The 21,592-nt window shown below is 45.1% G+C and overlaps 1 protein-coding gene across 3 annotated transcripts in view; it reads right to left on the reverse strand.

Annotated features, from left to right (window-relative positions):
• Nucleotides 1-2,530: 2,530 nt before the first annotated feature.
• The window catches only part of FSD2 (fibronectin type III and SPRY domain containing 2), a 73,710-nt gene continuing 54,648 nt past the window's right edge, over nucleotides 2,531-21,592 (reverse strand). For 2 of the 3 annotated variants that reach the window (XM_073618603.1, XM_073618602.1), the window contains exons 12-13: nucleotides 20,941-21,117; nucleotides 2,531-2,863 (exon numbers count right to left, since the gene is read on the reverse strand). In XM_073618603.1, coding sequence (XP_073474704.1) covers nucleotides 2,611-2,863; nucleotides 20,941-21,117 — 430 coding nt within the window. In that variant the 3' untranslated portion in view covers nucleotides 2,531-2,610. Of the gene's footprint in view, nucleotides 2,864-4,893; nucleotides 4,995-20,940; nucleotides 21,118-21,592 lie in introns of all 3 variants that reach the window. The other variant, XR_012242763.1, reaches the window with a different exon arrangement.

A 21,592-nucleotide genomic window follows, 5' to 3' on the forward strand; every position in this document is an offset into this window, starting at 1 on the left:
CTTATGACCTAACAAAAATTAGGTCCCATCCTTTAAGCATCACACGACGGATCTTCAAGTTAAGTCCAAACATTTTTTATTGAAGTATGATCACATCACAAACAAGAAAGTGCAACGTTTCAGAGTTACGCAGGACCCCTTCGTCAAGAATGATAACTTGCCTGACAAAGGGGTCCTGCATTAGTCTGAAATGTTGCACTCTCTTGTTTGTGATGTGATCATACTTCAATAAAAAATGTTTGGACTTAACTTGAGAGTCCGTGGTGTGCTGGCAAATGTCATGCATGATCCAGTCACCAGCTGGTGGTTGCTGCAGCACTGAGTATCCTAGAGCCTCTTCAAGGAACGTGTGTGATGGGAATATGGATGGTATCCCTTTTAAGCAGGGTGCTTACACCAGGAATGATGCTTCCTTCTGTAAGATCCAGATGATTCTCATTCCATCTCCATCCAGGGTTATCCTCCAGGCAATGTATATGAAAACCAGTCCTTAGATGTGGTGGATGTACCTGTGTTCCTTTTTAGGCGAAGAACATCTCCTGCATGAACAGAAAAACACATGGAGATCTTTTCCTGAAATGCCGTGAGACCAATGGGACCCCCACAACTGCAAGCTAAATGCTTGGCTGCACAGTTGCAGCGTGGCACCACAATGTAAAATTGCCATTAGGCAATTTAAAAATAAGTACAAAAAAAAAACAAAACAGGCGGCAGTAGTGCTTCCTGAACACCTGCCAGCCACTGCTATACTGTCCTCTGAAAAGCGATCCATATCAGCTTTCTGCCTGTCTGAAAAGCCTTTCCGGTTTGAGGGTGGCTACATTCATTCTCCATGGCTCCATTGTATGTAGGAATGTAGCCACCCCTCTCTTGCTCGCTCCCAAGATGGACCTGGCACTATGGTATTTGTAGTATACCTAGAGCAGTGTACATGACCGCAACTAACATGCACTACTCCTTCCAAAGTGAAGGGGAAAAGGAGAGGTTTGGGAGCTCACAGATGGAACTTCAGTCTCTCAAGAAAGTGGAACTTCAATCTCTCAATTAAAAGAGAAGTATGTTTTGTTTTTTTTGTTTTTTTCAAGAATCATACTTACCTAGGTGGATGCAGCATTGGAGCGATGCTGCATCTGTCCCCCTCTGGCTCTAAGACTGAGAACCGAGAGATCAAACACTGCCGATTGCTCAGTTCTCAGAGCTCTGTGAGCAGAGAGCTGGTGACTGTCAGTCACCGCTCTCTGCTCCCCCCCCCTGCTCACCACGCTGAGAGGCTGAGCCAGGTGCCGGCCCAGGGTTGTGGCCAGATCCCAACCATATTGTGGCAATCTCTCATGAGCCTGGACCGGCTCTGTGACATCAGCCGACGGGGCTTCAGACTGCTGTCTGCTTAAAATGGCCACAGGAGTTTAGAACAAACTGCACTCCTGTGATCCACAGAAGTACAGCCAGTAGAGCTTTGGCTGTAGTTTTTTTTAACATTGACTATTTGTAATCTTTATGCTGCTAGCATTAGTAAATAGATAGAAAAGTATATTATATTTACTCGTTTAAAAAAAAAAAAATACATTTTTTTTAGTTACCTCCTGGTTTCTAGGCTTAGACAAATGATATCATACATCCCAGGAGTCTACAGGAGGGTTTTTCTCAGCTAAGCACACCCTCCTGCATACCTGAGCTAAGCGCAGATGGATTCCAGGAAGTAAATGCTACATGAATCATCTGCCCCTACTCAAGATGTCCAAGACTAGAAATTCCAAGGGGTGTTTTTCAAAGTGATTCCTCAGCAAAATAAAGCATGGAGACATGGATGGATGGGGGAGTCTGCTTTATATATTAAAAATTGAATTGAATTGAATTAAATTGCATTGGTTTGTGGTGCTCAGATGCAGTGTAGTTATACTTTAAGCAGTGGATGTACAGTGGAATCTCAAATTGCAAGTAACACGGTCAACGAGCGTTTTGCAATACGAGCTATTATTTTTTTTAACTCCTGACTCGGTTTGCGAGTGTTGTCTTGCAAAACAAGCAGGAATCAACCCTCTAAGGTGTGCAGTACCGCATTTGGCCAGAGGTGTGGGGGCGCCGGTGACACTCGGAGCTGCTCGAAAGCACTCGGAAATACTCAGTTCCTAAGTGTTTCCGTGGCCTTTTCGAGTGCATCCAAGCGGTCTCCGAGTATCTACGGCGCCCCACATTTCTGGCCACATGCAGTATTGTATGCAATAGAATTCAATGTGGAACAAATTATCTTCGTTATCATTGACTTCTACGGGGAAACTCGCTTTGATATGCGAGTGCTTTTGATTACAAGCATTCTCCTGGGACGGATTATGCTCGTAATCCAAGGTTCCACTGTATATGGATTATTTTTGGAGTCACTTTAATAGTAATAAAAGTAATATAAAATAAGACTAAATAAAAACACAAGTTTCCAGTCTTTTATACATTTATTTTTACAACAGTCCACTTTTCTCAGTGAGCTTAGTATCTGATCTACATAGAGAAAGAGATGGGGACTTCTCCAGTTACTTTTTTTGCCACATTGCTGTATATACATAATTCTCCAGGATCAGGTAGAGATGAATTGATATCAAATACTATATACTCTTCTTAGAACAAAATCGGTGAATGGGGTACTGGAATACCATTATGTATCTTCAATCGTCCTCGTTTTTCCAGCGCAAAACATGGATGTACTAAATGCTGAAAGTGGCATTTGAACGTGTATAGGTGCTGGTGAATGTTCATATTGAAAAAGGATAACCTGTCGTAGTCATAATCAAGCAGGATTCCAATTCTTGTCAGTGGTATTGTTATCCGAATGTCCGGGGACACTCCACAGTGCAGGAACTCGTATCTGTGCCTATTGAGAGATATTTCAAATCCATAAAATGTACAAAAAAGTTTGTAAGTAGTAACTAAACATTTTGAAATAAAAGCGGAGGTAATTGATACATAGAAAATTACATTTAAACTAAAGTTTTGTTGAGAAAAACTCTCTTCTAGGTCATCTTTATGCAGCAGATCCCTACATGCTTCTGTGTTGGAGGTAATGAAGTACAATGTAGTTCCTGCCAGTGAGCGTGCTAAAAATGAATGCTTAGTTTGCTATAATCACATGAATTCCGTAATAACAAATAATGAACCCTCTGACATTGCTCTTAAGGTAGGCAGCCAGGTGCTTGGCTAAGAATGGAGAGTGAGCAAAACACTGGCTGCAGCTGCTGTCTGTAGTTGCTGCCCTGTGATGCTGAACTGGTTAACAGCTATATCAGCAAGAGGAGGGAGCTGCTGAGCAGGAGGAGTTCAATAGACAATAGTTAGGCAGCACTGCACTGTGGGAACTGTAGTCCAGAGGAGAGAGACTCTACTGTAATCCAGAGCTTTTGAACTGCGTTTCCCAGAGAGAGATTACCAGAAGAAGAGGAAAGAGCTGAATTTTCTCAGGCTGTACAGGACACAGCTTCCTCTTGCTGTGAGAAAAACCAGCAAGTGCACATCGCTGTCCCGTGTGCACCATCACTGTTGCATATTGATGGCCTGATCTGGAGCTCTGAGTGTGACTAGATGGTGAGATTCAGTATCATTGGGACTGGTGAGCTGCTGCTGTGGGGATTTACTATCTGCTGCTAGAAAGAGACTGAACTCTCTAGGCGCTGACCACCGAAGCCTTATTTACTGCCTGCAGGTGTGATTGGGGCTATTCTCATGTGCACCAATGGTACAACTAGGCCCTAGCGCTAGCCGGCTGAAGAATTAGGACTAAAGACTGTCCCTTTCCAGCTGCTATGCAGAGACCTTCATATATTGCTTATGTTAAGATGAATCTCTCAGGGGACATTACACCATATCCTAGCCATTTTCTTAGCCTAGAATACACTCTACACTAGTTATAGTATTATTACCGACATTGAAATTAATGCTTATATACACTGTTTATTGCTAACTTTTCTGGTTCATAAATTACTTCCAGTCCAGTAGTACAGAACTCTATTCTATGTTACCTTGGCATGATTATACTGTCTTGCAGACTGTGTCTGAACCTTCTGTATGCTCATTTATGCTTAACCACATTTATTCTAACCCCTTCCAATACATTTGAGTTTATTTACCACTAGATGGTCTTGTGTATTTCTGGGTGCTAATTCACAGCCAAGTTAAAAGGTATCTATACTCGTGTTCTTATAAGTGCTTGCAGTAACTTTTATTCAACCAGGTATGTCAGAGGGGTTCAGGTTGTTCTGTTGAGGTGAAGAACAGAGAACCCAAAATACCAAGCAGCTCCTGTGGTGGGTAGTGCTACAGGTAAAGTTATGAAAGAAAAATAGAGGCTGCCATTGATGGCCACTCCTTGTCAAAATGCTAGTTGCCAGAAAATCATCCTGATTCTTATGTAGAGCAGACACAGCCCAATCTTCTCTATGGGTGGTCGAATGTAAACGAACCACCTGTCTGTTTACACCCGACTGCCATCTGATCTGCTAGACAGAAGGGGACCGAATCCCCATCCATCTGTTTTTATCGTATCAGACATAGGTGGGTGTAAGCGGACACATGTCAATTTATACCTGTCATTTCGTAGAGGAGAATGGAGGGTCAGATCGGGTCCTCCTGAAAAACTGACAGACGAACCAGGTCGGTCTGTTCATGTGAAAGTGGTCCAAGCTTCAAGCCACAACCTGAGTTTACAAAGGAATAGGGAATCTTTCTCTGCCCCAATATTTAGTTGATTGTCAGGAAAGTAAAGGAAAGGTGAGTATGTGCAGCTGCAGGGTCTGCAGTAAAGCAATTTTGCTTTCACTGGCAAAGCACAGATTTACTTTTAAGTCAAATTAGTATAACAGCGGCAGTATTGTAACCAAAAAAACAAAAATGTAATATACTACAGCTTACCTGTCATTAGATGCGGTGGCTGCATTAGTTTCCTTTTTTTTCCCTCCGTTTTCATCTGGTGATCTGATCAGTAACACACCTCCTATATTAGAGTGCCCCCACTATGGATGAAAGAGCACAGGGGGCACCTTTGAACAGCAGAATTGTTAATATTGGGGAGGAGTGTTAGATGGACTAGCAAATTTAGATACACTAACAAATTGAAGGTGAACTTCGGCTAACACTTTAAAATCAGTTACAGCAAACAGCTTTTTTCCTTTCTGGATAAAGGTTTTACATACATAAAAGCTGATCTTTGTAGGCGTAGGCACCCCTGTCAGTGGTAAATGGTTTGTTGCATCCCTGTAAACTGGTACATTTGCAAGACAGCCTTTTCTATTGAAAAACAAAAGATTAAGGCTGGGTTCACACTATCTTTGCATGCGGCTCACAGCAGGAGTCCAGTGCGTCCCCGTTCACCGTTTGGGTCCGATTTCAGCCCCAATTTTTGACTGAACTAGGACCTGAAATGGACCAAAAGACGCACAGGGCTCCTGTGCAAATTCGCAGCGGAACTGCAACGGAGATATGTAAACCAGCTCCACAGAGAGCCGGTCAAAATCTCCTGCTATTGCGAATCCAGTTCACAATAGTGTGAACCCAGCCTTACTGGCTGGATCACCAGGTGAAAATAAAGGAAAGAAAGCCTAAAAAAGAAAATGAATGCAGCCATAATATCCAAGATTTGGTAAGCTGCAATATAATGAATGTTTGCTGTTGGGTCTAATACTGTTTTAACATTGATGGGCGAGGCCAGTGGTGTTTCAGATCTGAGGACTTGTCTAAAATCTTCTAGCCCTGAGAGAGACTGTTGTTGGGAAGGCCTGATATACAATACATCCGGCTAAATTTGCCAACAAAAACTCCACTACACTGACCTACTTGTTAAATGGGCCACTGCCAATAAAGTGGGATCCAGCTTCCCCTTTGCTTTGTGTCATATGATCATATTGTATTATCCAAGAACACGATCCAAAGTGTCATACTATAGGCCAGTGATGACGAACCTTGGCTCCCCAGATGTTTTGGAACTACATTTCCCGTGATGCTCATGCACTCTGCAGTGTAGTTGAGCATCATGGGAAATGTAGTTCAAAAACATCTGGGGTGCCATGGTTCACCATCACTGCTATATTCTATCTCTGAGAGGATGGTGAGTTGTATAGGAATCTAAGGAGATCTGTTTTATGATTGAGAACCAGAATTTAGCACTGTTATATGAATGTCTTGAGGCTTGTATCAGCGGCAACCTTTGTTTTTCCACACTGGATAAAAGCATATCACTGCAAAGGCACATAGAAAACAATAGCTTTTTTATGTGCCCTGTTCAGACCACACGCTGGGTGAGGTGCGGTGAGCTGCGGAAACATGCAGCATGTCTGCATTTTTCTGCAGCACACTAGATGGCACTGCTTCTCACCTTACAGCATCACAATGCACCACACTGCTGTGTAGTGATGTGAATGAAGTGTGACATTTCAAATACATTTAGGAAAAAAAGCAGTGCGATGGTCTGAAATGCTCCCTGCCGAAGCTAGCTCTGTCACTAGCCTGCACATTAATCTGCTGCATTTTAATATGTGTTCCAGTATTAACATAGCCTTATTGTGCAGCATCAATTTCTTGTGCTTTAACCACTTGCCGACCGCCGCACGACTATATACGTCGACAGAGCGGCACGGGCAGGCAAAAGGACGTATATGTACGTCCTTGCCTGCCCGCGGGTGGGGGGTCCGATCGGACCCCCCCCCGGTGCCTGCGGCGGTCGGCAAATCTCCCCCGGCGATCGGAGGTGAGGGGGAGGCCATCCATTCGTGGCCCCCCCCTCGCGATCGCTCTCAGCCAATGGGATCATTTCCCTGCCTCTGTATTGTACACAGAGGCAGAGGAAATGATGTCATCTCTCCTCGGCTCGGTATTTTCCGTTCCGGGCCGAGGAGAGAAGACTGCAATGTAAGTGCACCAACACACCACACACAGTAGAACATGCCAGGCACACTAAACACCCCGATCCCCCCCCCGATCGCCCCCCGATCCCCCCCCAATCACCCCCCCCCCCCCTGTCACAAACTGACACCAGCAGGTTTTTTTTTTTTTTTTTTCTGATTACTGTATTGGTGTCAGTTTGTGACAGTTACAGTGTCAGGGCAGTGAGTGTTAGGCCCCCTGTAGGTCTAGGGTACCCCCCTAACCCCCCCTAATAAAGTTTTAACCCCTTGATCACCCCCTGTCACCAGTGTCGCTAAGCGATCATTTTTCTGATCGCTGTATTAGTGTCGCTGGTGATGCTAGTTAGGGACGTAAATATTTAGGTTCGCCGTCAGAGTTTTATAGCGACAGGGACCCCCATATACTATCTAATAAATGTTTTAACCCCTTGATTGCCCCCTAGTTAACCCTTTCACCACTGATCACTGTATAACCGTTACGGGTGACGCTGGTTAGTTTGTTTATTTTTTATAGTGTCAGGGAACCCGCCGTTTATTACCGAATAAAGATTTAGCCCCCTGATCGCCCGGCGGTGATATGCGTCGCCCCAGGCAGGGTCAGATTAGCGCCAGTACCGCTAACACCCACGCACGCAGCATACGCCTCCCTTAGTGGTATAGTATCTGATCGCATCAATATCTGATCCGATCAGATCTATACTGGCGTCCCCAGCAGTTTAGGGTTCCCAAAAACACAGTGTTAGCGGGATCAGCCCAGATACCTGCTAGCACCTGCGTTTTGCCCCTCCGCCCAGCTCGGCCCAGCCCACCCAAGTGCAGTATCGATCGATCACTGTCACTTACAAAACACTAAACGCATAACTGCAGCGTTCGCTGAGTCAGGCCTGATCCCTGCGATCGCTAACAGTTTTTTTGGTAGCATTTTGGTGAAATGGCAAGCACCAGCCCCAGGCAGCGTCAGGTTAGTGCCAGTACCGCTAACACCCACGCACCGTACACCTCCCTTAGTGGTATAGTATCTGAACGCATCAATATCTGATCCGATCAGATCTATACTAGCGTCCCCAGCAGTTTAGGGTTCCCACAAACGCAGTGTTAGCGGGATCAGCCCAGATACCTGCTAGCAACTGCGTTTTACCCCTCCGCCCGGCCCAGCCCAGCCCACCCAAGTGCAGTATCGATCGATCACTGTCACTTACAAAACACTAAACGCATAACTGCAGCGTTCGCAGAGTCAGGCCTGATCCCTGCGATCGCTAACAGTTTTTTTTGTAGCGTTTTGGTGAACTGGCAAGCACCAGCCCCAGGCAGCGTCAGGTTAGTGCCAGTAGCGCTAACACCCACGCACGCACTGTACACCTCCCTTAGTGGTATAGTATCTGAACTGATCAATATCTGATCCGATCAGATCTATACTGGCGTCCCCAGCAGTTTAGGGTTCCCAAAAACGCAGTGTTAGCGGGATCAGCCCAGATACCTGCTAGCACCTGTGTTTTGCCCCTCCGCCCGGCCCAGCCCAGCCCACCCAAGTGCAGTATCGATCGATCACTGTCACTTACAAAACACTAAATGCATAACTGCAGCGTTCGCAGAGTCAGGCCTGATCCCTGCGATCGTTAACAGTTTTTTTGGTAGCGTTTTGGTGAACTGGCAAGCGCCAGCGGCCTAGTACACCCCGGTCGTAGTCAAACCAGCACTGCAGTAACACTTGGTGACGTGGCGAGTCCCATAAGTGCAGTTCAAGCTGGTGAGGTGGCAAGCACAAGTAGTGTCCCGCTGCCACCAAAAAGACAAACACAGGCCCGTCGTGCCCATAATGCCCTTCCTGCTGCATTCGCCAATCCTAATTGGGAACCCACCACTTCTGCAGCGCCCGTACTTCCCCCATTCACATCCCCAACCAAATGCAGTCGGCTGCATGAGAGGCATTTTTATGTCCTCCCGAGTACCCCTACCCAGCGAACCCCCCCAAAAAAGATGTTGTGTCTGCAGCAAGCGCGGATATAGGCGTGACACCCGCTATTATTGTCCCTCCTGTCCTGACAATCCTGGTCTTTGCATTGGTGAATGTTTTGAACGCTACCATTCACTAGCTGAGTATTAGCGTAGGGTACAGCATTGCACAGACTAGGACACACTTTCACAGGGTCTCCCAAGATGCCATCGCATTTTGAGAGACCCGAACCTGGAACCGGTTACAGTTATAAAAGTTACAGTTACAAAAAAAGTGAAAAAAAAAAAAAAAAAAACACAAACAAAAATATAAAATAAAAAATAATAGTTGTCGTTTTATTGTTCTCTCTCTATTCTCTCTCTCTCTATTCTCTCTATTGTTCTGCTCTTTTTTACTGTATTCTATTCTGCAATGTTTTATTGTTATTATGTTTTATCATGTTTGCTTTTCAGGTCTGCAATTTTTTATACTTTACCGTTTACTGTGCTTTATTGTTAACCATATTTTTGTCTGAGTACAGCATTCACGACTTTGAGTGGTTATACCAGAATGATGCTTGCAGGTTTAGGTATCATCTTGGTATCAGTCTTTTCAGCCAGCGGTCGGCTTTCATGTAGAAGCAATCCTAGCGGCTAATTAGCCTCTAGACTGCTTTTACAAGCAGTGGGAGAGAATGCCCCCCCCCCCCACCGTCTTCCGTGTTTTTCTCTGGCTCTCCTGTCTCAACAGGGAACCTGAGAATGCAGCCGGTGATTCAGCCAGCTGACCATAGACCTGATCAGAGACCAGAGTGGCTCCAAACATCTCTATGGCCTAAGAAACCGGAAGCTACGAGCATTTTATGACTTAGATTTCGCCGGATGTAAATAGCGCCATTGGGAAATTGGGGAAGCATTTTATCACACCGATCTTGGTGTGGTCAGATGCTTTGAGGGCAGAGGAGAAATCTAGGGTCTAATAGACCCCAATTTTTTCAAAAAAGAGTACCTGTCACTACCTATTGCTATCATAGGGGATATTTACATTCCCTGAGATAACAATAAAAATGATTAAAAAAAAAAAAAAATGAAAGGAACAGTTTTAAAATAAGATAAAAAAGCAAAAAAATAATAAAGAAAAAAAAAAAAAAAAAAAAAAAGCACCCCTGTCCCCCCTGCTCTCGCGCTAAGGCGAACGCAAGCGTCGGTCTGGCGTCAAATGTAAACAGCAATTGCACCATGCATGTGAGGTATCACCGCGACGGTCAGATCGAGGGCAGTAATTTTAGCAGTAGACCTCCTCTGTAAATCTAAAGTGGTAACCTGTAAAGGCTTTTAAAGGCTTTTAAAAATGTATTTATTTTGTTGTCACTGCACGTTTGTGCACAGTTGTAAAGCATGTCATGTTTGGTATCCATGTACTCGGCCTAAGATCATCTTTTTTATTTCATCAAACATTTGGGCAATATAGTGTGTTTTAGTGCATTAAAATGTAAAAAAGTGTGTTTTTTCCCCAAAAAATGCGTTTGAAAAATCGCTGCGCAAATACTGTGTGAAAAAAAAAAATTAAACACCCACCATTTTAATCTGTAGGGCATTTGCTTTAAAAAAATATATAATGTGTGGGGGTTCAAAGTAATTTTCTTGCAAAAAAAAATAATTTTTTCATGTAATTAAAAAGTGTCAGAAAGGGCTTTGTCTTCAAGTGGTTAGAAGAGTGGGTGATGTGTGACATAAGCTTCTAAATGTTGTGCATAAAATGCCAGGACAGTTCAAACCCCCCCAAATGACCCCATTTTGGAAAGTAGACACCCCAAGCTATTTGCTGAGAGGCATGTCGAGTCCATGGAATATTTTATATTGTGACACAAGTTGCGGGAAAGAGACAAATTATTATTATTTTTTTTTTTTTTTGCACAAAGTTGTCACTAAATGATATATTGCTCAAACATGCCATGGGAATATGTGAAATTACACCCCAAAATACATTCTGTTGCTTCTCCTGAGTACGGGGATACCACATGTGTGAGACTTTTTGGGAGCCTAGCCACGTATGGGACCCCGAAAACCAAGCACCGCCTTCAGGCTTTCTAAGGGCGTAAATTTTTGATTTCACTCTTCACTGCCTATCACAGTCTCGGAGGCCATGGAATGCCCAGGTGGCACAAACCCCCCCCCAAATGACCCCATTTTGGAAAGTAGACACCCCAAGCTATTTGCTGAGAGGTATAGTGAGTATTTTGCAGACCTCACTTTTTGTCACAAAGTTTTGAAAATTAAAAAAAGAAAAAAAAAATTTTTTTTTTTGTCTTTCTTCATTTTCAAAAACAAATGAGAGCTGCAAAATACTCACCATGCCTCTCAGCAAATAGCTTGGGGTGTCTACTTTCCAAAATGGGGTCATTTGGGGGGGTTTTGTGCCACCTGGGCATTCCATGGCCTCCGAAACTGTGATAGGCAGTGAAGAGTGAAATCAAAAATGTACACCCTTAGAAATCCTGAAGGCGGTGATTGGTTTTCGGGGTCCCGTACGCGGCTAGGCTCCCAAAAAGTCCCACACATGTGGTATCCCCATACTCAGGAGAAGCAGCTAAATGTATTTTGGGGTCCAATTCCACATATGCCCATGACCTGTGTGAGCAATATATCATTTAGTGACAACTTTGTGCAAAAAAAAAAAAAATAAATAAATAAATTGTCACTTTCCCGCAACTTGTGTCAAAATATAAAATATTCCATGGACTCAACATGCCTCTCAGCAAATAGCTTGGGGTGTCTACTTTCCAAAATGGGGTCATTTGGGGGGGGTTTGTGCCATCTGGGCATTTTATGGCCTTCAAAACTGTGATAGGTAGTGAGGAGTAAAATCAAAAATGTACGCCCTTAGAAATCCTGAAGGCAGTGATTGGTTTTCGGGGCCCCGTATGCGGCTAGGCTCCCAAAAAGTCCCACACATGTGGTATCCCCATACTCAGGAGAAGCAGCTAAATGTATTTTGGGGTGCAATTCCACATAGGCCCATGGCCTGTGTGAGCAATATATCATTTAGTGACAACTTTTTGTAATTTTGTTTTTTTTTTTTTTTTTTTTTCATTATTCAATCACTTGGGACAAAAAAAATGAATATTCAATGGGCTCAACATGCCTCTCAGCAATTTCCTTGGGGTGTCTACTTTCCAAAATGGGGTCATTTGTGGGGGTTTTGTACTGCCCTGTCATTTTAGCACCTCAAGAAATGACATAGGCAGTCATAAATTAAAGACTGTGTAAATTCCAGAAAATGTACCCTAGTTTGTAGGCGCTATAACTTTTGCGCAAACCAATAAATATACACTTATTGACATTTTTTTTACCAAAGACATGTGGCCAAATACATTTTGGCCTAAATGTATGACTAAAATTGAGTTTATTGGATTTTTTTTAGAACAAAAAGTAGAAAATATCATTTTTTTTCAAAATTTTCGGTCTTTTTCCGTGTATAGCGCAAAAAATAAAAACGGCAGAGGTGATCAAATACCATCAAAAGAAAGCTCTATTTGTGGGAAGAAAAGGACGCAAATTTCGTTTGGTTACAGCATTGCATGACCGCGCAATTAGCAGTTAAAGCGACGCAGTGCCAAATTGTAAAAAGTGCTCTGGTCAGGAAGGGGGTAAATCCTTCCGGGGCTGAAGTGGTTAAAGTGTATTTCCACATTTGCAGTCAAATTTGAAAAGCCTCCACTGCATGTTTGCTATGTGTTCCTATTCACACAGCATACCTAAAAATAATTTGTAAAAAAATATATATTTTACCTTTCTAGTTGTTTATATATAGGATGCTATAGGCAGCTTTTGTTGTTCAGAATAGCTTGCAATGTGCAATTAGTGGACAGGCTGAGGGACATTTTTTTTACCCACCTGCCAACTGCTCACAGTAAATTCCAATATTCAGTCAGTGCCTTGAAAAATTATTCATACCTCTTGAAATTTTCCACATTTTGTCATGTTACAACCAAAAACGTAAAATTGAAAATGTATTATCAAATACTTACCGTAATTTTCCTGATGGACTCCATTGCAGTCTACGTGTGGTTAACCCCGCCTCCTCTCCAATGCTATAGGACCCCATTCCCAAAATATTTGAGCTCACCACTAGAGACTGCGTTCCATAACTTAGCCAACTCTTGACCAATGGGTGGGAACTCCTTCTGCCATGGAGTCCATCAGGAAAGGAAAATTACTGTAAGTATTCGATAATAAGTTTTCCAGACAGACTCCATGGCAGCCTACGTGTGGGAAATAACTAGCCAGACCACAGGGGTGGGTATGCTGATCAAAAAGAAATTTAATTTGCCCCGTCAACCGACAGGATTCTTAAACCAAAGTTTACAGAAGAGAGAGAAGCAAGTTCTATGCAATAGTGTATTAAAGGTGTTAATGGATAATTAATAAAGGTATTAATGGAGGCCCACGAGGCTGCTTTTCAGATGACATCTGGAGCCACATTCCGGGCTGCTGCCCACGAAGCCGCCATACCCCTGGTGAAATGTGCCGTCACCACCTCTGGAGGAGTCAAGCCCTTAGCCTTATAAGCCTGCTGAATGGATTGGACGATCCAGGCCTCAATCGTTCTGGTTGAAGCTCGCTTCCCTCTGTTGTTGCTGGAGTGCAAGATAAACAAGTAGTCGGAGCGTCTAAAGGAGGAAGTAGCTTGCAGGTATTCCTTCAGTATTTCCCCTACATCCAGAGGGTGAACTGCAGTGTACTCTGGGGCACTGAATGTAGGTAGGACAATTTCTTGGTTCTCATGGAACACTGAAGTAACTTTCGGGTTTGAGCCGAGCATAGGGATGAGGACCACCCGGGAAGAAAGTCAAGAATGGTTCTTCGTGACCCAATGACCCGATCTCAGAAACCCTTTTGGCCAAAGTGATGGCAACTAGGAAAGCGACTTTTGCAGAAAGGTCTTTAATAGAAAGCGGAGTGGATCCCGCAGTACTGAGTCCAGACAGTGAGTCGAGAACAAGGGGAAGATCCCATTTGGGGAATGTCGGCCTTCTTTGGGGCCTGAGTCTTGTCGTCCCACGTAAGAACTTCCGGATTAGAGGGTGAACAGCCCATGATGTTCCGGAGAAGGCTGACAGGGCTGAAACTTGGACCCTGAGGGAGCTGATGGATAGAGACAGATTTAGGCCGGATTGAAGGAAGCTGAGGATATCTTGGATTCCTGGATCTCTGAACGATCTGCCCGCAGAAGATGAGAATTAAAAAAAACTTGGCCCATATTCTCCCATAGACTTTATTCGTGCTCAGCTTTCTCAAGCTAATGAGGGTGGAAATCACTCTTGACGCACACCCGAGAGATTCCAGCCTCTCCCTCTCAAGAACCAGACCATCAGTCTCAGTAATGCCGGGCAAGGGTGCAGGACTGCCCCCTGAGAAAGAAGGTCTGGCCTGAGAGGAAGAGGCACCGGGTCCCGGAAGCTGAGCTGAGCAGGAGGCAAAACCATGGCCTGTTTGGCCAGTAAGGCGCTATCACCACCACCTCGACCGCTTTCACTTGGTCTCCGCAAAAACCTGAGGATGATCGGGAGCGGGGGAAAAGCGTATGCCCTGTTGAAGCTCCACCGATCTGTCAGGGCACATATTCCGAAGGCCTGGCTGCAACGGCCCCGAGTGTAATGCTTCTTGATCTTGAAGTTGCAAGGGGATGCAAATAGATCTACTTCGGGATTGACTCCTAAGGACAGGATCCAATCGAACGTCTGCACATGAAGGGACTACTCATTGTTGTCCAACTGTGTGCAAGATAGGAAATCCGCTTGGACGTTCTGGACTCCGGGGACGAAGACCGTTGAAATATTCGCCAGATTTTTCTGAGCCCAGAACATGATGGGCCCGACTTCTTGGAGCAAGGTGAAGCTCCGAGTGCCCCCCTGCCTCTTCGCATAGGAGACCGCTGTGGTGTTGTCCATTCTCAATATAACTGATTCTCCTTTCAGGAGATGAGTGAAGGATTGAAGGGCACACCATGCTGCCCATAGTTCCAGAACGTTCGAGCTCGGGTTGTGAAGGCGGGCATCCCACCTGCCTTGAGCAAGTTCTGACCCGCAAAGGGCTACCCATCCAGCACCACTGGCATCGGTCGTGACTGTGACCCATAAGACGGGGGCAATGGAGTGGCAGGTGAGCAGATTTCTGCACTGGAGCCACCAGAAGAGGCTGTTCCTCATCACTGAAGTTATGTGAATGGACTGATTGTCGCCCCTGAACTCCATTGTTGATGAAACCCTGTCTGAAAAGGGCATAACCTCCACAGAGACCATTTGACCATTGGGGTCGTAGAGACCACCGTGCCGATAATTCTTAGGCACTGCGAGGCTTTTAGGCGTGAGAAGCTCAGAGCCCATGAAATTCTCTTGCAAATGACTCGGATCTTCTCTACTGTGAGAGAGATGGTGCTTTCCACCGTGTTGAACTGGACCCCTAAGTATATCAGGTACTGGACTGGTTCCAGGTGGCTTTTCTCCAGGTTTAGGAGCCACCCGAATTCGATCAGTGTGGAGATAACCTGCTTCCTGTGGACCAACACCTGCTCCTTGTATTGGGACAGTAACAGGAGGTCGTCGAGATAGTGGTACAAGCGTATACCTTTTGTTCTGATGAGGGCCACCACGGCCAGAAGAACTTTCGAAAAGACTTGGGGTGAGGTTGTCAACCAAAAGGGAGGCAGGTGTACTGTAGATGTTCTTGCCTGACTCTGAACCGGAGGTGTTTGCAGAATTCTTCTGAGACGGGCACGTGGAAATAGGCATATTTTAAGTCGATTGAGATTAGTCAATCACCTGGCTGCACGGCTTGTTATATGGTAGACAGAGTCTCCATTTTGAATCTTTCGTATTTTATAAACGTGTTTAGGTAAGTTAGGTCTATCACGGGCATCATGAACCGTTTTTCTTCTGCACTAGGAAGAGAGGGGAGTATACCCCTTGGAACTCTTCGCCTTTTGGGACAGGCACCGTGGCTCCCTGTATTATCAGCGAAGCTAGGGAGGGGGATACTACCACTCCAGGTAGGTCAAACAAAGGTAAAACACCTCTCCTCCAGTCAGGAAGCCCAGGTGCTGGCAATGCATATAGCAATTGAAACAGGAAGAAGTTCTGGACAGACGCACTCCAAAAAAGTTTTTGCCTTTTATTCAAAAAATGTAATGAAAAATACATGCCACAGCAGAACGGACAGAAGAACTGACGCGTTTCACACTAACAAACAGTGCTTAGGATATGACTAAGCACTGTTTGTTAGTGTGAAATGCGTCGGCTCTTCTGACAGCGGGGACCCCTCCAAGGGAATCCTACACCAGGCTTGTTTGAACGCTGGATCAGAGAGCCAAGGACGCAACCATAAGGCCTGCTTAGCCGTGACCGAGGATAGCATAGTCCAGGCCAGCAGGCAGATAAGGTTGATAGAAGCCTCCCCCAGGAAGGCCGCTACCAGCTTCAATTCCGGGACTATGGAGCCCCTGGCCAATTTTTCGGAGACGCCCCTGAGTACAGAGTCCACATTCTCTGTCCAGGCTTCCATAACCTTGGACATGGCCGCAAGTGCCAAGGCGGGTTTGCAAGCCATAACGGCTAGCCCGTAAATTCTCTTGAGGTCTTGGTCTATTCTCCTCCTCCTCAAGCCTGTCATTGAAGGATACAACATCCTCTAAGGGAAGAGTAATGTGTTTGGCCAGTCGCATCAGTGCTTTGTCTATGAGGGGAGCGTTTTCCAGATGTTTCACTTCCTCTGCCTTGAAGGGGTATAATCTGCAGGTCTTGCTTGACATAGACGTTTGCTTATCTACCTTGCTCCACTCCTCATCAATGATATCCTTCGATTCGGAAAGGAGTGGGAAATTGGAACATTCCTTCCCCAAGTGTTTAAAGAATTTCCTTTGCTTAGCCGGAGGAATGGAAGGATCTTCCCACTTAAGGGCCTCTTTGATCGCTTTAACTAGTGGAGAAACCAGAGCGAAGTCAAAGCCTCCGACAAATTCGTCTCCCTCCAACTCACTATCTGAAGAGCTGGGAGAAGCATCGTAAGGCTGGGATGGGCCCGGATTCTCCTGGGCCTCGTCAGCCAGGGAGCCAGATAGAGTGGGTGAATGGCTCCGCGTGTGGGTTGTACCCCACTCTTTTAGGGATTGCTGCACCACACGCTTAACAAGAGACTCCATCTGTTGGTTTTCCATCTCTTTCTCCCCGACCGCCCCGGCATAACATGGATCACACAATGATTTCCCCTCCGGGACTCGTGTCCCACATCCCCAGCAAGCTCTGTGATCAGAGCGGCTGTCATGGCGGTGGGTGCAGTGTCTGGAGGAGGAATGGGAACATCTCCTCTGCTGGTGGGTCCTGGACGGAGAGTCACGTCTGGACCTGGATGATGAGTGATGTTGCAGCCTGGCAAGGTCTCTGTCATCTCGGACCACAATTTGGCGGTCTGATCTGGAAGGGCTGGAGGAAAAAAAGGGAAAGAAGAAATGCGAAGTCTGGTGTTAACGCATTGTTATTCAACCATGAATAATCTCAGCCCCTCCCCCTCATCTGCACATACCTTGTGTGTGAGGGCTGGACGCACTGAGGCAGTGACCTGTCCATGGTACTTGGACGGAACGCCAATCCAAATAAAGAAGAAACCACACAGACTTGGGCAATACCCAAATGACCTAGGATAAGCAGGAGAGACAAGCAAGAAAAATACATTCTTTTTTTTTTTTTAATTGTGCCTTTCCCTTTAAGACAAGCAAAAAGAGACTTCCCAGCTAAGGCTTACCCTGCCTTGTGTGATCCTGGGCTCGGGGAAGCTGCTGCTCACTGCCCGCAGGAGTTCCCAAACTGACAGGGACTGGCAGCTATTTAAATCCCCCGCCCGGATGACGTCACCGCCTCCCCCCTCCTCGCGCCTGCGCTATAGAGAGCAGCCGAACGGCTCCTGTGCGACTACTGGGTGCTCCGCCGAGCTGCGCACGTGTGAACCAAGCCTCAATGTCACCGAGGCCCCATGCATGCACAGATGTTCCTTGCGGCCGAAACCCGGAAATATAATGGCACTCTGGAACGCAGGAGCATTCCGGGCGCCATGAGAGGCCAGAAGGCTAACCCAGGGGAAAAATAGAACAGCAACATAAGGACAACAAAAACATAAACAACTGCCATGGAGAAAAATAAAACAGAAGATCTTGCCAGCCGGTTTGAATCTGCCAACGTCCATCTTTGGCATACCTGGGCAACCTCGCCTCCACCAATGGGGTATCCTGTGCCTGAAAGCCACTAGCCCGCCCATGGCTGGGCCCTGGGCTTGCACCGCATGATTGGTATGCCGGGCTTAGGAGTCATCCCGACTAGACGTCATACAGGAAAACGTGAGTACACGTGATGTAGGTCCATGGAGGAGGACAAAAAAGGAACGCAGTCTCTAGTGGTGAGCTCAAATTTATGGGAATAGGGTCATATAGCGAGAGGAGACGGGGGGTTAACCCACACATAGACTGCCATGGAGTCTGTCAGGAAATGTATTTTATTGGGATTTTATGTGATAGACCAACACAAAGTGGCACATAACTGTGAAGTGGAAGAAAAATGATAAATGGTTTTCAACATTTTTTAAAAATATGTGAAAAGTGTGGCATTTGTATTCAGCCCCGTCGAGTCAGTACTTTGTAGAACCACCTTTCGCTGTAATTACAGCTGCAAGTCTTTATGGGGATGTCTCCACCAGCTTTGCACATCTAGAGAGAGATATGTTTGCCCATTCTTCTTTGCAAAATAGCTCAAGCTCTGTTAGATTGGATGGAGGGCATCTGTGAACAGCAATTTTTAAGTCTTGCCACAGATTCTCAGTTGGGTTTAGGTCTGGACTTTGGGCCATTCTAAAACATGGAAATGCTTTGATCTAAACCATTCCATTGTAGCGTTGGCTATATATGTTTGTCCTGCTGGAAGGTGAACCTCTGGCCCAGTCCCCAAGTCTTTTGCAGACTCTAACAGGTTTTCTTCTAAGATTGCCCTGTATTTGGCTCTATCCAACTTTCCATCAGCTCTGACCAGCTTCCCTGTCCCTGCTGAAGAAAAGCATTCCTACAACATGATGCTGCCACCACCATGTTTCACAGTGGGGATGGTGTGTTCAGGGTGATGTGCAGTATTCATTTTGTGCCACACATAGCATTTTGCTTTTAGGCCAAAAAGTTCAATTATGGTCTCATCTGACCAGAGTACATTCTTCCACATGTTTGCTGTGTCCCCCACATGGCCTCCCTTGCTTTCAACAATGGCTTTCTTCTTGTCACTCTTCCATAAAGGCCAGATTTGTGGAGTGCACGACTAATAGTTGTCCTGTGGACAGATTCTCCCACCTGAGCTGTAGATCTCTGCAGCTACTCCAGAGTTATCATGGGCCTCTTGGCTGCTTCTCTGATTAATGCTCTCCTTGCCCGGCCTGCCAGTTTAGGTAGACAGTCGTGTCTTGGTAGGGTTGCAGTTGTGCCATACTCTTTCCATTTTTGCATGATGTTATTGAACAGTGCTCCATTACATGTTCAAAGCTTGGGATATTTTTTTATAACCTAACCCTGCTTTAAACTTCTCCACAACTTTACCCCTGACCTATCCCTGATGTGTTTCTTGGCCTTCATGATGCTGTTTGTTCACTAGGGTTCTCTAACAAACCTCCGAGGGCTTCACAGGACAGCTGTATTTATACTGAGATAAATTACACACAAGTGGACTAATTAGGTGACTTTTGAAGGCAATTGGTTCCACTAGTTTTAGTTAGGTGTATCAGAGTAAAGGGGGCTGAATGCAAAAGCACGCCACACTTTTCAGATATTTATTGGTAAAAAAAATTGAAAACCATTTATCATTTTCCTTCCATTACACAATTATGTAACACTTTGTGTTTGTCTATCACATAAAATCCCAATAAAACACATTTATGTTTTTGGTTGTAACATGACAAAATGTGGAAAATGTCAAGGGGTATGAATACTTTTTCAAGGCACTGTGTACTGTGTGACTGGGAACATGTAACAAATAATTTAATAGATTAATCAAAAAAGGAAAAACTGCGCTGTTCATCTAAACCAAAACCAGATTATACAGCAGCAGCTATCCTGTGAGACACACGCAGTACTAAATCACTATTCAAAATATAGCTGCGCTTATCGTGACAAAAGTAAACATTTAGAAAAATAAATTGTGAAAAAGTCCATTTACTGATAAGTGCACCATCCGTTACCAAATTGTGTGATCCTGCATATAGACCTCCACCATATGAAATGCGTGCTTACCGGAAAGTATTGGCCTCCTATCACAGAAGGTCAATCTTGTTTGCAGTTCATAACCCAGCCAGGGCATTTGTCCTTCCGGGAAACGAATGGAAATCCACCTCTTAGGGGTACTCGATCATGGACACTCCCCATGTAAAGGTAATAAAACTCGCAATAGTGTAAAATCCCAAAGCTGCTAACTGCTATCTGATGGCTCACACAGGGGCACCAATCATGTCAGTGACAGTGCCTCCTGATTGGCTGAGAGGCGGTTTAGTATTAGAAAAGCAAAATTTCCACGTCACCTGGAGTCCGAAAAGGGGCCGGATGCATGAATAGGGGGTGACTACAGCGGCCATGGATAGATTCATGCAATGCATGAATCTATCCATAGTACACAGAGGGGGTGGCGTGACAGAGGGGGTGGCCCCCGGGCGCCCCTAATGGATGCACTGCCACTGACGGGGAGTGTCCATGATCGAGTACCCATAAGAGGTGGATTTCCATTAGCTTCCCGGAAGGACAAAGGCCCTGGCAGAGTTATGAGCTGCAAGCGAGATTGACCTTCTGTAATAGGAGATCAATACGTTCCGGTAAGCAGGCACTTTATATGATGGAGGTCTTTATCCAGGATCACACAATTTGGTGATGGATGGTGCACATATCAGTGGGTAGACTTTGTCACTTTATGGACTTTTCTTTCACAATTTATTTTTCTAAATGTGTACTTTTGTCACGATAAGCGCAGCTATATTTTGAATAGAGAAATAATAAAATAGGTATTGTCCCCAATTTGGCTGCAAAAGTGGAAATAAGCTTTAGGTAATATTTTACCGTGTTCGTGTACAGATGTGCCTCAGACACCAGGAACTATTGTTCGCTCCAAGCATTCCACTTCTGTTTGTGTCTTCATAGGCAACTCCAAGCCTGTACTCTGTCTTCTCATCCACCTCCACCTCCCAGTAATGTCTTCCTTTGAAGGGTATGAGGGTTCCCAGAACAGCAATACATCTGCAAAGCAGTAAGAAAATTTTATTTTATTCATATATGTATACAGCTGAAATGTTCTGTGGAGTGAATAGAATACAACCGTCATACGAACACATGAACATTCAGAAAAGTCAATCAGTTTACCAGTTGTTGGAGTATGTCAGGAATGTAGACCACAAGTAAGAAATTCAAACAAATGTAGGGAGAACAAAACGTGAAACAAATAGTATAGGACAGCAGTTCCCAACTTCAGTCCTTAAAAGCTGAAGTTTAGTATTTTTTTTTTTTTTTTTTTAAGAATACACCAAAGGTGTGTGTAATGGTTTGTATCCCATTACCTGCAGGTGGCGGCTTCTGCTCAGAATCCTCTGTGTTGTGTCCCCTTTACAGCCACAGGACACTGCTGTGAGTGCCTATCTTCCAGTGCTGTGGAGGTTAACAGCAGTGGCTTCCAATCAGGAAATTTGTACCGTACACGGCATCCACTCATTCAGCC

Source organism: Aquarana catesbeiana, linkage group LG03, assembly GCF_042186555.1.
Source record: "Aquarana catesbeiana isolate 2022-GZ linkage group LG03, ASM4218655v1, whole genome shotgun sequence".
In the NCBI taxonomy this organism is placed as follows: domain Eukaryota; kingdom Metazoa; phylum Chordata; class Amphibia; order Anura; family Ranidae; genus Aquarana; species Aquarana catesbeiana.